We start from the raw sequence: 15660 nt of genomic DNA on the forward strand, positions 1-15660 counted from the left end.
CGGGCAAGAGTGTAAAGCCCGCGGCTGAATGGCCTTTGTTCAAGCACTCAATCATGCGCGTGAAGGAAATGCGGGGAGCGAAAGAGGGAAAAGAGAGTGAGAGAGTGTGTCATGGGTAGAGAGGACGACCGGGAGCAGCGTTCTAACGGGCTACAGGCTATGCAGTGTGCAGTACTGTTATTAAAGCCTCATCTCTTCAGTACTCTCCGGTGCCTCGGCTGATTTCTGTCTGCCTCACTACTCCACAAAAGTGAAGGGAGTTAACCCCGAAGGAGGACAAACTTCGGCCCTGGAGGAAGCATCTCCCCTCGTGTCTCCCGACCACGGTCAGGGGACTGACGGCGAGGAATGGTTAACACTGGGTTTACGCTGTAGGTCAATGAAGGACTGGTTAGGCAAGTTTTCATGAACTGTTGATCAGATTTCAAGAAACAAACAGTGTATTCAGATCAATCTAAATCTCTGTTGCAGACTAAAACTGCAATTGAATTCTAAACCCATATCAGTGGAGTATTTGCTTTTTCTTTTAGGCATAAAAAACATCCACGACCAAAGCAAGAAAATGTATATAAAAACCTGCTTTTGAAAAATACAGTAAATACAGCAAAGAGCTCCTCTTGTTTGTGTTTTTATTTTGAAAAGGCTGTTACATTCCATCTCTGCACAAAAATGCTTTCAGTTTCCAAACTAAAGCGCCCTACAGCGGAATTGAAACATACAGAGCTGCTCCCTGTCGAACTTCAGGCAAAAGTAAAACGAAAACTTTAGATTTCAACAAGCATTTGGTATCAACTCTCGCTTCTGAACTACATGGAGACACACCCTGAAAGCAGAATTAGGGGTATCACCGCACACACTGGAGTGTAAACAAGTGGAAATCCTCAACTTGCCCCTTAAAAAATTACAATGACTAAAATTTAGGAATACGCGAGATCGGGCACACTCGGAAAGCGTCAACTTTGCACTTTGGGAAACACGATATCTGATCTTCTTTCGAAATTGGTCCCCGAAAAATCAATTATTCAAATTAAAGTATTTCTAAATATATTTATCTGTTCAGGTAGTACCGTGATGAAGAAGGTGGTGGAACTGGAGCAGGATGAATAGGATGAATAGGCACTGTTATAGGTTGGCTGTTCCTCAGCAACCTCCGTGTGATCTACACCCAAAAAAGGGGAGAAAAAAGGTGAAGTTCAAACCCTGCAGAAAGCTTAGACACCAACAAACCACATTTTATCCTAGAAGTGCAAAATATTTTCCTGCATGTACGTGCGACTCCTGACTTCCTTTCACCATAGACAGTCACAGGACAGGGCAATATCACAGGACAGGGCAATATCACACCCCAGGCCTCTGCAGCGTGCTGTAACAGAAGAGAAGTTATCTTGCGATGAGCAACTGCGTTCCAGTGGACTCTGTCCTTCATTCAATGGTGCAGTGAGAATCTGAACTGGAAATGGAGGTCCAACACATCCATCCCATAGACATCGGCCAGAGTTCCACTGTAGAAGTTGGCTTCAATCACATCGTAGCGCAACTGGGGTGCCTTGTGCTCAATCTGAGGCAAATAAGGGGCTTTAAGGCTCAAAACAGAAGATGGTAAAATAAAAAAAATTAAATAATTTTTAAATAATTTAATAATTTAATAATTTTTTAAATACTTAATTTATAAAGTAAGTATTTAAAAAAAACTCAAAAAAAAACTACAGATCGCACCATAATATATTTATTAAAATTTATAAAAGAAATTTAGGCATCCCCACTTTGACACAGTAGCATCTGCTGTAATAGTTACACCTCTGATGAAGTCTCAAAAGCTTTATTTTGATACCAAGATTGCAATTACAACTCTGAATAAACAAAGAAATACTGACATATCCAATATACTATTAATTTTGGGCATGTCATTTCAAATAGAAATGACCCTTGGGGTTTCAGATGTTAATGCTATTCGATTTCTGCTGTTACTCAGCCTCTAAAAGCACTTGGCTGAGAGGACAGTGGCATCACATTATCCACTACAGGCACATGGCTTATGCAAATTTTTTAGATCAGCTTTCCCCAGATGACAAGAGACTTTTGACATGCAATGTGTTTAACACGATCAGATTAGTGTTAAATCATAATATAAATGGGACTTGCTAACGGACCTCAGGCACCAGGAAACCGCCTTTGATCCTCTCTCCTAAGGGCATGGTGAGGTTCCACACAACCAGCGTTTCCTCTGGCAGAGCCTCACGCAGCTCGTCGAAGAACCTATGAAGGTTCTCCTTGTAGTCATCAACCCAGCTGCAACTGTATCTAGAACACCCAGTGCAGACATAAACAGGAAGAACAAAAATCACTACAGTGGGAGGAATTCAATTGGGAAAACAAAACGTTGTGCTATGATTCTTCTGAACTGATAGATGCACACAAAAAACTCCATCACTCTCACTTCTGACTCATCTCACATTATCTCTTTAATGAAATCAAATCAACAGCCTTATTAATAGTTACGCAATATACTCACCTTGAAATATCCCAAACACAGGAGTTAACAAAAACCACATCTGGTTTCAAACCATGGCGGAAGTCCTCCAGGATGCTCTTCATGTAGCGAGAACAGATACGCGTCACTAAGTAAAAACGGACCAGATGGTGGGCGGACTGAAACTGTCGAACTTCCTTGTACTCTGTGCCGTTGTGCATTTGACCCAGACAGCCCCCTTCCACCAGGCAGTCCTGTTCGAAGCTCATCTCACCCTAAAGAAGAAGTGTGAGGACAACACAAACGAGGAGGTGAACAGATATAAAGCACGTCATTCAAATACACCCATTTTTTTACATTACAATTTAAATGACACCAGTGGCATGATTACAAACTTTATATTGCATAAGTTAGCTGAGGTTTTAACTGGTAGCATGCACATGGTTATACACCCTGCACGCTTTTTTGTATCAGTGTATAAAACTGGTAAATTTTAGCCCTTGCCTTGCTCCGCAGTTGTCTCAAGGAAAGATATTTCTCTTTTTGTACCAGCAGAACAAGATCCTTGTACACTGCCCGCTGAACTGAGGAAGAAATAAAATGATAGATTAGAAGTAGTCCCCATAGATTAGTACATTACATTATACAGATTCGATAGTAGTCCTTTCATTGGGCACACCTTTCCAAGTGCACTTTAATATTTAATTCATCACTTAGCAGAAAATGGGCTGGTTTTAGCATTTTAGAAATTGCTGATAAACTGAACTTGATTACTACCATCTATTTGAGCCAGAGAATGGTTTAGAAAGGGAAAAATATATACAAGACTTCTGGATAAAAATGTCTTGATGACAGCAGTTGACACTGGGGCACAGGATACATTGAATAAGGTCAGAATTTAGGGCTTAGAACATTGAGTTTTCATAGGGTTAACAACATGAAAACATGGATCCATCCTGGATTGGGTGAACAATTTAACCTGGTTGTGGCAAAACACTCATCTGGGGTAATTTTAGTGCTGCCCCATTAAATTACACATATTTGCAAATACACTGCAACATACCTGAGTGTAGTTACTGACCATGTTCATCCCTATGATCACAGTGAACAGATATGGTTACCACACTCTTGTATAATAAAGATGCCACACACAAATCTGCGTGTCTGATGCCATTATTTGAACTTGAACAAATGTCATGAAGAACTAGCCTATGTTATTTATGAAGGTAAACGGGTATCAATTCCAGCACAACCAAACTGAACCTAATGAAGTGGATGTGAACGGTACATACAGTTTATTCACAAAACAGTCAACGTTGGGCAAACAAGAACACCTTAAGTATAAATGCACAAGATAATGTAAATACCGATTCATTAATTTTGTCAGCCAGCTACTCACTGGAGTCTCCCAACACCACCATGAACTTGTTATGGAGCAGCTGGCTGGCCTGCAGGTGGCTCACACTCTTCATGATCTCCCGCTGTTAAATTACAAAGTCAAACACTGTTGCGTCTTTCTATGGGCTCAAATTGCGGTCATAAATACTTTCCACTAAAAATGCCTAAATGTGTAAACTCAAAGGTGAGGTAGTTTTTCCAGATGAGATATTGACCGGACATCAGAGTTTCTCTACCATACTTCCAAGCTTCTCGCAATAACATTAGCTTACTAATGACCAACAGTGGTTAAAAAATAAATAAAATAGCTGGCTATTTTTCTGTTGGCTTAAAATCACTTATGTAATAAACACTTACCATTTTTGAGTTTAGATGCAAACTGTACCACTAATTCCAGCCCCTTGTAAATGCTATATGTGTTGGTGTTATTTTTCAACCAGCTTAGCTAGCGTTTAGCTAGCGTTAGCCAAATTTCCTCTGAAGTGGCTCTTGCGCCACTAAGTTTTTAGTTTCAAGACCCGAAGTTGCGACAGCCTCCTCAACCACTTAGTGTTTTAAAAGTTTAAAGTTGGTGTGAATTTAAAAAAAAAAATATTACAAATATTTCACTCCGGAGTTTCAAGCACACCCCCAAACTGCAGGTGTCGCCAATTAAATGGTGCTTTTAACGACTGTGCACTACCTTAATGGGTCGACACTAATTTTAAAATAAAAAAGAAATTACTTAATAAATTTTTTAAAAAATTAATTTAATATTAGAGAGGTATTAGATGCTTTTAAAAAAAAGATTTTTAAAAATTAACAATATGAATTGTTTTGTTTTTTTGTTTTTTTTTTAAATATACGTGCACATATGGAATTACAACCACGCCTCTTCTTGTGCCTGTTAAGCCATTTCCTACTTCAAAAACAATGCCTTTACTGTGATAACACTAGCTGGCCCAAGGTTTTATGTGAGTGAAGTTGGCCCCCCCCCCCACCTTCTTCAAATCCAACAAAAGTGGTATCAAACGTTTGTGCTACATTTGTGCTGGTTTGTGCTGCAGAAATTTTTGTTTGTGCCGCTATTATTTTAAAGATATTAACAAAAATTTCTAGAGGTCAACCAGCCCCCCCATATTAATGGAATCAAACAAAATTGATGTCAAACGTTTGTGCTGGTTTGTGCTGCAAAAATGCTTGTTTGTGCTGCTAACATTTTAAAATTTTTAATAAAATAACGTCTTGATGCGTGCTTAATCATCCAGGTAAGTAAATCCCAAAAGGTTGATTCTGTTCATCTGGACATTTTCAGTTGGAGAAACGTTTCGTCACTCATCCAAGTGACGAAATACTGCGTTTTAACAACAACTACTGAGATTTGCTTGAAATACTATGATTTAGAAGAAATACAATGACTCCATACAAATACGATGCTTTGGCACAAATACTATGATTTGGCACAAGTACTATCATTTAGTACAAATACTATGATTGGGCAGAAGTACTATGTTTCAGTACAAATACTATGATTTGGCAGGAATACTCTGGTTTAGCAGAAATACTCTGATTTAGCAGCAGTACTATCTTTTGGTAGAAATTCCTGCTAAAAGGTACTATTTCTGCGTTTTAGCAGAAATACTGTAATTTGGCATAAATACTATAATTTGGGGTAAATACTATGATTTGGCACGTATAATATATTCAGCACATATATTATAAAATAACAGAAATATTATGATTTGGCCCCAAAACCATGATTTTGCACAAATACCATGATTTTTGCAAAAATACTATGATTTAGCAGAAATACTATGATTTAGCAGAAGTACTAAGATGTAGTAGAAGTACTTTGCTTTAGCAGAAATACTATGATTGAGGAGTAATACTTAAACATAGGAGAAATATTGATACACAGACACACATACACAGACAGTAAAGGGAACAGGAGCTGTTGAGAGTCTGGGCTTGGTATATGTAGGTCAGTTAAATTAGCTGCACCTGCTGTAGTCAGCCCTTACACACACAGACACAGAGAGAGGTGTGTTTTCTTCAGTGTATTTCTGACATTCAGGATTCCCCTCGAACAAATGGCCATAATTTCCTAACCGTAGAGACTAGAACGTTCATTCAGACATCGTTTTGTTCAGAAGAGATGGGGGAAATCTTCAGGTCTTCATAATTCAGAGATAAAATATAAATTATTAAAGATATATGACTTGTAATACACTGTAACTGAGTAGAGGCGAAGCAAAAACTGCCTTGACTTGCCCTCAAACAACCTTTGGTAACTCTAAATCTATATGGAGCATCAAAATCGTTCTTTCACCGTAAGAAACAGCAGGCTTTGGTGAACAGTCATGGAAATTTTCAGGGCTCTGTGGAAATCCATCAAAAAGATATGATGAGAGAAAAAAGTCCCTCATTTCAAGAGTTTGAAATCTGAAGAAATCTGAGCGAGGGACAAATTTCCTACCCTCAAACAAGTCTAACTCATCTCAGAACGGTAATAGGTGAGAAAATAATTCTTGAATTGTGAGCATCAGGAGTGTCTGAAGATATATCGGGACAAGCCTCATGTCTTAATTTCGCTTCGTTAAGGAGATATGACAATTTGAAAATGCCTCTCATTAGAGAAATCCAGCGATGATTTTGAATAAACTCTCCATTGACTTTCAATGGAGAGTTTTGAGACTTATTGTTGCTCTGAGGAGATTTGCAAAAAATCTGTAACTCCCACAACAATGATAGTGACATTTCCTGAAAGCCAGCAAAAATACCTACGTTTTGATGTATAATTTGTGGAAGTTGAGTGGAAATTGAGCGAGTAGCAAGAAGTTGTTTGGACATGAAGAGAAAATCTGCTGAAAAAAGCTGAAAAAGTTGAAACCCGTTTTCAAAAATACCCGTGTACGTGTGGACGTAGCCTCAGTCTCTGACTGGAAGCGCTAATTCGTCATTCGGCTTTTGTCAGACTAAAGTAACTGTTAAAACTGTTTGAAAAGCTAAGCTATACAACAAGGAGAGATTGAGAATTTCCTTTTAGTTCTCAGTTTATTTGATATTGACAAAAGTTAGTCAGTTTTGTCTGTTCTTCTGTAAAACAAACTAAGATTTATTTTTAGAATTAATATTTTGTTTCTAAGTGGAATTGACAATTTAGTCTGTTTCGTTTGTTCTATTTTGAAACTTAAACGCTTTAGCGGCTGCCTTTTGTGTAGTTTGCAATATTTGCCTTTATTTATCTGAAAAAGTCTCATGTTCCTTAAGTACATCTACCCTGTTGAACTTATTATGGGAAATAAATATTTAAATAAAAACAAGCTGCTGATTATTTCACATTTTACTTGTGGGCAACGGCACATTTAAATCTTACAAATATAGTTATTTGGCTTATATCGTGATAGATATCGTTATCGCCTGAAATGAAAAAAACATATCGTGATATGAAAAAATCTTATATCGCCCAGCTCTACTTAAAGCCAGCAAAAATACCTACGTTTTGATGTATAATTTGTGGAAGTTGAGTGGAAATTGAGTGAGTAGCAAGGAGTTGTTCAGACATGAAGAGAAAATTCAGAACAGACGAGTGTGCACTGGGAGTTAATTGCATAGCAACCATAGCAACGCATGTATTTTCTGAAAAATCACAAAGTTGCAACTGAAAACTTAAAGAGTCATTACATGAAAACGGTAACAGATATGAAAAAGCTGAATCACACAGGAATAGCCCAATCATTTGAGAACATTTTAAAGTTTGAATGGAGTTTCTAGGTCAAAGTATGAGGCAGTAGTTAAGTTTCAAAGACAAGAAAGTTTTAGCAGAATTGTGGAAGTTTCCCATTCATTTCAATGGGACAAATTAAAGGAAAAAAGTGTAATATTTTAAATAGTATAATAGCAATAAACACCAAAAGATATAGCTGGAATTAGCAGAAAGAGCAGAACAGTTTAGAGTTTGAACGGAGAAAATCGGCTGAAAACTGAGGGAGTAGTTAAGTGCCGAAAAACGCGGAGCAACTATAAGAATAAAGTTTAAAGAGAAACAGGATCTCAATAGTGTGTGTAGCGAACCCCCCCGAATGAAGGATGACACTTTACTGATGACGTTTTGAAGGTTTAATGGCAGTAAACCATCAATCTCACCGTAAGAGCTGGGGATGTATACACAGAAACAGCGTGTAAGCAAAATAATCCACACTCTTACAATCGTAAACCTTATAACATGAAGTTCGTTTCAACGTAACATTTAACAAATGTAGCGACTGTCACAAAAACATCTAAACGTCTCCTTATTTACATCATAACCATACCTTGTGCCTCTATCAAGGGGGCTGCTAATGACAAAAGAAATCACCATAGGCTCCGTTAAGCCATCACTTTTCTAAACTCCCGCGACTGCTGCTGAAAACTGCGCCAAAAACTGTTTTACAGGAAATCGTCCCATCAAAATAAAAGCTTCTACACACGGACAGGAAGTTGGTAGTAGAAAACAGGAATGAGTGCCAAAATAAGGTGCAAAGAAAGGCATTCAGGGTTATTTACACTCCCACCAAAATTACGAATAATTGGTTTACATAAGAACCAAAATGAATAATTTTCCCAAACAAAATAACCCATGTAGGAGTTACCTTAGGAACTTTCTAACAACAATACAAGTTTTTGTACTGGACGCTCAACAACTGATAGTTTAGTAGAGCGTTGACCTTTATTATTGAGTCTCTTTTCTCCAAGTGAGATCTTTACCCTTCGCACAAGTCCATCTTTTCCACTGACAGTCTCTACAACTCTTGCAAGTCTCCATTCCCCTCTGGGTGCCAGTTCATCCATTTCCAACACAACATCACCTACTTTTAGATTCCTCTTTGGTGAGTGCCACTTTTGCCTTGAAATGATGTTGTGAATGTATTCTCATCTCCAGCGGCTCCAGAACTGCTCTGCAAGGAACTGCACGCGGCGCCACCTCTTCTTGCTGTACAGGTCCTCATTTGAAAAGGCACCAGGTGGGGGCAACGGTGCATTGGATTTCATGTGCAGCAGATGATTGGGCGTGAGCGGTTCCAGGCTGTTGGGGTTATTCAAGTTATCTATAGTCAAGGGTCTGCTATTGACTATAGCCATGGCTTCGTAGAATAACGTCCGTAATGAAGCATCATTGAGTCTGTCGTGAGCCAGTGACAGAGTGGTATTCAGCACACTTCTGACAGTCTTTATCTGACGTTCCCACACTCCCCCTGCATGACTAGCATGGGGTGCGTTCATCACAAAGTCACATTGTTTTTCAGTCAAGTATGTATTTAGTCTCTGAGTGTCTAGCTCATTTAAAGCTGCTTTAAACTCATTCTGAGCACCAACAAAGTTCGTTCCCTGGTCACATTGGATGTGTCGAACTGCACCTCTGATTGAAATGAAACATCTTAATGCATTAATAAATGCATCAGTAGACAAGTCCTCTAAGAACTCAATGTGAATGGCACGAGAACAAAAGCAAGTAAGTAGGAGTCCATACCGTTTGTGTTGTTTTCTTCCCTCAGTTGTCACAAATGGACCAAAACAGTCCATGCCACAGTGTGTGAAGGGAGGAGAGGGCTCTAAGCGATGTGGAGGTAGGTCACTCATCCTCTGACCCTCTGGAGCTTTGCGGAGTCTGCGGCAGATCACACATTGTCGGATGAATGAGGCAACTGTTTTACTCATTCCAGGAATCCAGTAGCCACTGGATCTGATTTCATTTATGGTGAATCCCTTTCCTTGGTGTTTTACTTTGTCATGACAGTGAGATATTATGAGTTTGGCTGTACAATGTTCTTTTGGGATCACGATCGGGTGTTTGAAGGTGTCACTCGTTGCATGCTGGAGTCTCCCTCCCACCTTGAGGAGACCATCTGTATCCATGAAAATGTCCAGTTTAAACAGTTTGTTATGATGTGGGAGCTGTTCTCCTTTCTTCAGCTGTTTTATTTCCTGTTCATACGCTTGACTTTGTACACGTCGAATGATCACAAGTTCAGCATTTTTCTGCTCACTCACTGTAGCTGATGCATTTGACTTGATGTGTCTAGCCCTTCTTATGAGACGTGCTACAGCTTTAATTGCTTTGGACCAGGAGGAGAACTTACTTAGACATTCAGCAAGACTTACAGTGTCTGTGACTTTAGTTAACATTGTCTGTACTTTTCTGACTTCTGGATCTCCTATGGTCAGATCCAGCTCAACAGGTTGTGCTGTGGGCAGTTCATTTTTCCACAAAAAGGAGGGGCCAGTGAACCAGATAGACTTATTTAACTCATTGACAGTTACACCTCTCGAAGCACCGTCAGCTGGATTCAGTTCTGATGGCACGTAAAACCACTGCTGAGGGCTTGTACTTTCCCTGATCCTCTGAACCCTGTTAGCTACAAAGGTGTGGAAACGACGTGCATCATTGTTTATGTAGCCCAGCACCACCTTTGAATCAGTCCAGAAGTACTCCTTTGCACCATAACACAGTTCTTCCCGTAACATGTTGCTGACTGAGACTGAAACTACAGCTGCTGTTAGTTCAAGTCTGGGGATTGTGGTCAGTTTAGTTGGAGAAACTCGAGCCTTTGCTATTACCAGAGAGCAGTGAACTTCACCTTTAGCGTTCTTTGCCCTCAGATAGCTACATTGTCCATAACCACTTGAGCTTGCATCTGAAAAGTGGTGCAACTCTATTTCTTTAGTTTCACCAAAGTTAGCAGGCAGGTAACAGCGAGGTATGTTTAGCTTGTCTAGATTTACAAAGTCACTTTGCCAACTCACCCACCTTGGCTTGAGTGCATTAGGTATGGGGTCGTCCCACCCGACACCATGCTGACACATTTCTTGCAAGATTTTCTTTCCATTCAGCACATATGGTGCTAAAAATCCAAGTGGGTCGTAGATTGACGCGACAGTGGATAGAATACCTCTGCGTGTGGCTGGCTGGACTTTCAGTGTGTTGTCAAATTTGAAACAGTCCTTTTCAATGCTCCACTGGATGCCTAGTGCTCTTTCTTGTGGCATGTCTTTGAATGTCAAGTCTCTTATGTTAATATTTACAGCACACTCTGATGCAGGTATACTTTGCAAAACAGTGTGATTGTTAGAAACAAACTTGTGGAGACGCAGGTTACCTTTGCGGCAGATTTCTCTGGCTTCTTGTGCCAACTGCATTGCTTCTTTCACTGTGTTTGTGCTCGTAACTCCATCGTCGACATAAAAGTCTTTCTCAATGAACTGTGAACCTGCTGGGTGCGAGTGGCAGTGCTCTTTGGCTAAGTACTTCAGTCCATAATTTGCACAGCCTGGAGATGATGACGCACCAAAAAGGTGTACCTTCATTCTGTATGTTTGAGGTTGTGTGCTTGTATCACCGTTTTTCCACCAGAGGAAACGTAGATAGTCCCGGTCCCTCTCACTGACGTGGAACTGGTGGAACATCTTTTCTATATCGCACATTAAGGCAATAGGATGTTGCCGGAATCTCAAGAGAATGCCAGTCAGATTGTTTATTAAGTCTGGCCCTTGGAGGAGATGATCATTGAGACTTGTTCCATTGTGTTTGGCTGAACAGTCAAATACGACACGCAGTTTTGTGGGCTTTTTGGGGTGGTAAATCCCATGATGGGGGATGTACCATTGTTCACCTTGTGTTCCTTCGTTGTGTACTTCTTCCACGTCTCCTCTTTCAATTATGTCATTCATGTATGCAACATAATCATTTTTGTAGTTCTCATCCTTGTTCAACCTTCTCCTTAAGTGTTCCAGTCTGATCTCTGCAAGCCTTTTGTTGTCTGGTAAGTTTGGCCTTTGCTTGAATGGAAGAGGCATCTCACAGTATCCTTGTTCATTTTTCTTTATCCCTTCCTTAAGTTTTTCCAGAAAAACGACATCCTCTTGTGAGACCGTTTTGTCACATGCCTTTGTGTCCTTGAAATCTGATTCAAGAACATTGATCATGTCCATTGGTGTTACAGCAGGCATTTCCTTTACCATGACCCTATGGCACAGACTTGTTTCAGTTTCATTTGACTCTGATGAGCCACCAACAATGCTCCACCCTAGGTCTGTCTGTATGGCAAATGGCTCATTGTCTTTTCCGAGTAGAACCTGTTTTGGAGCTAGAGTTCTGGGACAGTTAAATCCAATGAGTAGTCCAACATCACAACTCAGGAGAGGGGGTATCTGATCAGCGATCTCTGACAGATGGGGCCATTGCCTTGCAGTTTCATTTGTGGGTATGTTGTCATAGTTAAATGGGATGTAGTCCTTTGTGTAGGAGGGTGGAAGGTCGATGTGAACATCTGAATTATAACCTCTCACACGTAACCCTGCTACTCTCTGGCTTTTGACTGTCATGTGAACTCCCAGCATCGTGGTTAGTTTTAGCTTAACTGGATGGGATGCTGCTTGTAACTGGTTAGTTACCTCCTCACTGACAAATGTGTTGTCACTTTGTGTGTCTAATAAAGCGTACACAAGCTGCTCTTTAGATGGACTCTGAGTAGTGGAAACCCACACAGGAACAATCATGGAGGTACTACCTGATTGACCCACCTTAGTAACATTCAGAGCTGTGGCTGCCATGGTGTCATTTTCTGTGGTTGAAGCGACGTTTGTAGAGCTCTGAGGCCTTTCATTTGCCATGTGACTCTCATTGTGCAAACAGGTGGGGTGTCGTCCTTTGCAAGTGTCACATTTGTGGCGATGACGACAGTCTCTGGCATTGTGGCCCACCTTTAAGCACCCGTAGCACAGTTTATTTTCCTTCACAAATGTCCGTTTGTGGTCTAGTGACTTCTCTGAGAAGCTTGGGCACTTTGACAACTGATGACTTTCATCTTATGAAAGTCATCAGTTGCATCTTTGGTAGTTTTCTGCCAGTAAGCTGGAGTTCCTCTGAGTGGCTGCATAAATCTGATTGCATCTTTATTTCTTACCAGCTTCTCTACTTCTGTCTTACTTTGTAACATTCCTGATGTGATTTTGCGTCCATCTTTCGTCATAGTTTTACCTTTCCTTAGCTGTATTGTCATGCTGGAATTAGCCAAATGTATTTCAGTGACAAACTGTGAGAAAAACAGGTAATTTGTGTCTTTAGCAAATCTTGCATCAATGTTGAAAAGCCTTGACTTGAAGTAAGCACTCGGTGTGAGTTTAAGAAGTCTCTTTTCATCCAGTGTATTCTGACCAGTAGGAAACTGCACAGGAAATGCCATGGCTTCCAAATGAGGAGTTCTGAAGAAGCTAACAGGATTGTTTCTTTCTGCAGGAGCCACACAATATGTGTTATCAGTGAAACAGAGAATCTCTTCTGAAATGTCAACAGGCTGCAGACAACTTTCTAGAGCAAAACCTCCATTGTTCAAATCACTTTCTGGTTCCTCTGGATTGATTTCCTCTGGTTGTTCATCACAGGATTGCATATTAATAGCTTGTTCACTTTCAGACTCACTTTCGCACAAAAGGGCATCTTTTTCATAGTTGTCAATTTCCATTAGATCTGCTTCATCATAATCATCACTTCCCATGCTGGCTTCATCACTGCTGTCATCATCAGGTAACGTTGGATCACAAAGCAATGCTTTGTCCTGATGATATGAGGTTTTGTGCATTTGAAGGAGCTAAATGGAAAAATGAGAAAATAAAGTAAGTTTCAAAATTTCTTCAAAATTGATTTCTCACTAGTTAAAAACAGCAAAAAACTATACTGTTGAATTATTATCAGTAGTTTGTGAAAACATTGTATTGCAGTTTAAATCAATTGATTATCTTACCAGTGACTGCAGTAATGCTGACTCCACTGCTTCTGACGTTCTCAAACACAGAGTAGAGAGTGAATGTGTATTGAGTTCCAGCAGTGAGAGATGAGAGTGTTTGATTCAATGGTCCATTTCCAGCTGGTGCACTGATGCTTGTCTCTGTACCATTAAACTGGAGAACAAAGCTGACATTGTTGTTGACTTTATTCCACTGCAGAGTGATGCTGGTTTCATTTTGTCCTGATGATATGAGGTTTTGTGCATTTGAAGGAGCTAAATGGAAAAATGAGAAAATAAAGTAAGTTTCAAAAATTCTTCAAAATTGATTTCTCACTAGTTAAAAACAGCAAAAACAGACTCTGGCTAAGGCAATCTACACCACACCAGGGCCTGAGTTGCCGGCTGGGGTCAACTACACCACACCAGGGCCTGTGGCTCTGGCTGAGGCCACCTACACCACACCAGGGCCTGTGGCTCTTGCTCAGGCCACCAGGGTCTGTGACTCTAGCTAAGGCAATCTACACCACACCAGGGCCTGAGTTGCTATTGAGGCCACTTACACCACAGCAGGGCCTGTGGCTCTGGCTGAGGCCATCTACACGACACCAGGGCCTTAGTTGCTATTGAGGCCACTTACACCAGACCACGGCCTGTGGCTCTGGCTGAGGCCACTTACACCAGACCACGGCCTTTGGCTCTTGCTCAGGCCAATTACACCACACCAGGGCCTGTGGCTCTTGCTCAGGCCACTTACACCACACCAGGGCCTGTGACTCTGGCTAAGGCAATCTACACCACACCCGGGCCTTAGTTGCCGGCTGGGGCCACCTACACCACAGCAGGGCCCGTGGCTCTGGCCGAGGCCATCTAGACCACACCAGTGCCTTAGTTGCTGGTGAGGCCACTTACACCACACCAGGGCCTGTGGCTCTTGCTCAGATCACCAGGGTCTGTGACTCTGGCTAAGGCCATCTACACGACACCAGGGCCTGAGTTGCCTGCTGTGGCCACCTACACCACACCAAGGCCTGTGGCTCTGGCTGAGGCCATCTAGACCACACCAGGGCCTTAGTTGCTGGTGAGGCCACTTACACCACACCAGGGCCTGTGGCTCTTGCTCAGGTCACCAGGGTCTGTGACTCTGGCTAAGGCCATCTACACCACACCAGGGCCTGAGTTGCCTGCTGTGGCCACCTACACCACACCAAGGCCTGTGGCTCTGGCTGAGGCCATCTACACGACACCAGGGCCTTAGTTGCTATTGAGGCCACTTACACCAGACCACGGCCTGTGGCTCTGGCTGAGGCCACTTACACCAGACCACGGCCTTTGGCTCTTGCTCAGGCCAATTACACCACACCAGGGCCTGTGGCTCTTGCTCAGGCCACTTACACCACACCAGGGCCTGTGACTCTGGCTAAGGCAATCTACACCACACCCGGGCCTTAGTTGCCGGCTGGGGCCACCTACACCACAGCAGGGCCTGTGGCTCTGGCCGAGGCCATCTAGACCACACCAGGGCCTTAGTTGCTGGTGAGGCCATGTACACCACACCAGGGCCTGTGGCTCTTGCTCAGGTCACCAGGGTCTGTGACTCTGGCTAAGGCCATCTACACGACACCAGGGCCTGAGTTGCCTGCTGTGGCCACCTACACCACACCAAGGCCTGTGGCTCTGGCTGAGGCCATCTACACCACACCAGGGCCTTAGTTGCTAATGAGGCCACTTACACCACACCAGGGGCTGTGGCTCTGGGTGAGGCCACTTACACCACACCAGGGCCTGTGCTTCTGGCCGAGGCCATCTTCACCAAACCAGGCCCTGTGCTGCTAGCTGAGGCCATGTACAACATATCAGGCCCTGTGCTGGTTCCTGAAGCAATCTTCAACAATCCAGGGCCTGTGCTGCTGGATAAATGCTAAACTGAGTCTTTGGGTTAGGGTATTATGCAAGCATGCAGGTAGGGTTATAGGATTGTGTTCGTAACTTCAGGTACTTGCCACTTAATCACTTGAATCCATAAATTGAGACATTGTGCTGGGGTCAGCA

At 41.9% G+C, this 15660-nt stretch overlaps 1 protein-coding gene across 6 annotated transcripts; it reads right to left on the reverse strand.

Annotated features, from left to right (window-relative positions):
* Positions 1-612: 612 nt before the first annotated feature.
* On the reverse strand, positions 613-8260 carry LOC113015715 (PC-esterase domain-containing protein 1A). Of its 6 annotated transcripts, XM_080299784.1 has the most exons (7): positions 4226-4264; positions 3870-3951; positions 3534-3562; positions 2975-3054; positions 2513-2745; positions 2151-2301; positions 1065-1363 (listed from the first exon to the last, which is right to left on the reverse strand). In XM_080299784.1, the coding sequence occupies exons 5-7, from the start codon at positions 2737-2739 to the stop codon at positions 1160-1162; spliced, it is 582 nt and encodes a 193-aa protein (XP_080155910.1). In that variant the 5' UTR covers positions 2740-2745; positions 2975-3054; positions 3534-3562; positions 3870-3951; positions 4226-4264; the 3' UTR covers positions 1065-1159. The 6 variants fall into 6 exon arrangements, with proteins under 6 accessions (XP_026013680.2, XP_080155910.1, XP_080155913.1 ...); XM_080299787.1 differs by lacking the exons at positions 3870-3951; positions 4226-4264 and adding an exon at positions 3838-3856; XM_080299783.1 differs by lacking the exon at positions 3534-3562 and having other exon boundaries at positions 1067-1363; positions 4226-4351.
* Between the last annotated feature and the right edge of the window lie 7400 nt (positions 8261-15660).

This window comes from Astatotilapia calliptera, chromosome 3 (genome assembly GCF_964374335.1).
Source record: "Astatotilapia calliptera chromosome 3, fAstCal68.1, whole genome shotgun sequence".
NCBI classification, from domain to species: domain Eukaryota; kingdom Metazoa; phylum Chordata; class Actinopteri; order Cichliformes; family Cichlidae; genus Astatotilapia; species Astatotilapia calliptera.

Coding starts and splice junctions, on each gene's coding strand:
- LOC113015715 (XM_080299783.1), bottom strand. Junction 3,055..3,869: donor GGTGGTGTTGGGAGACTCCA/GTGAGTAGCTGG, acceptor TTTCTTCCTCAG/TTCAGCGGGCAGTGTACAAG. Junction 2,302..2,512: donor TGTGTTTGGGATATTTCAAG/GTGAGTATATTG, acceptor TGGGTGTTCTAG/ATACAGTTGCAGCTGGGTTG.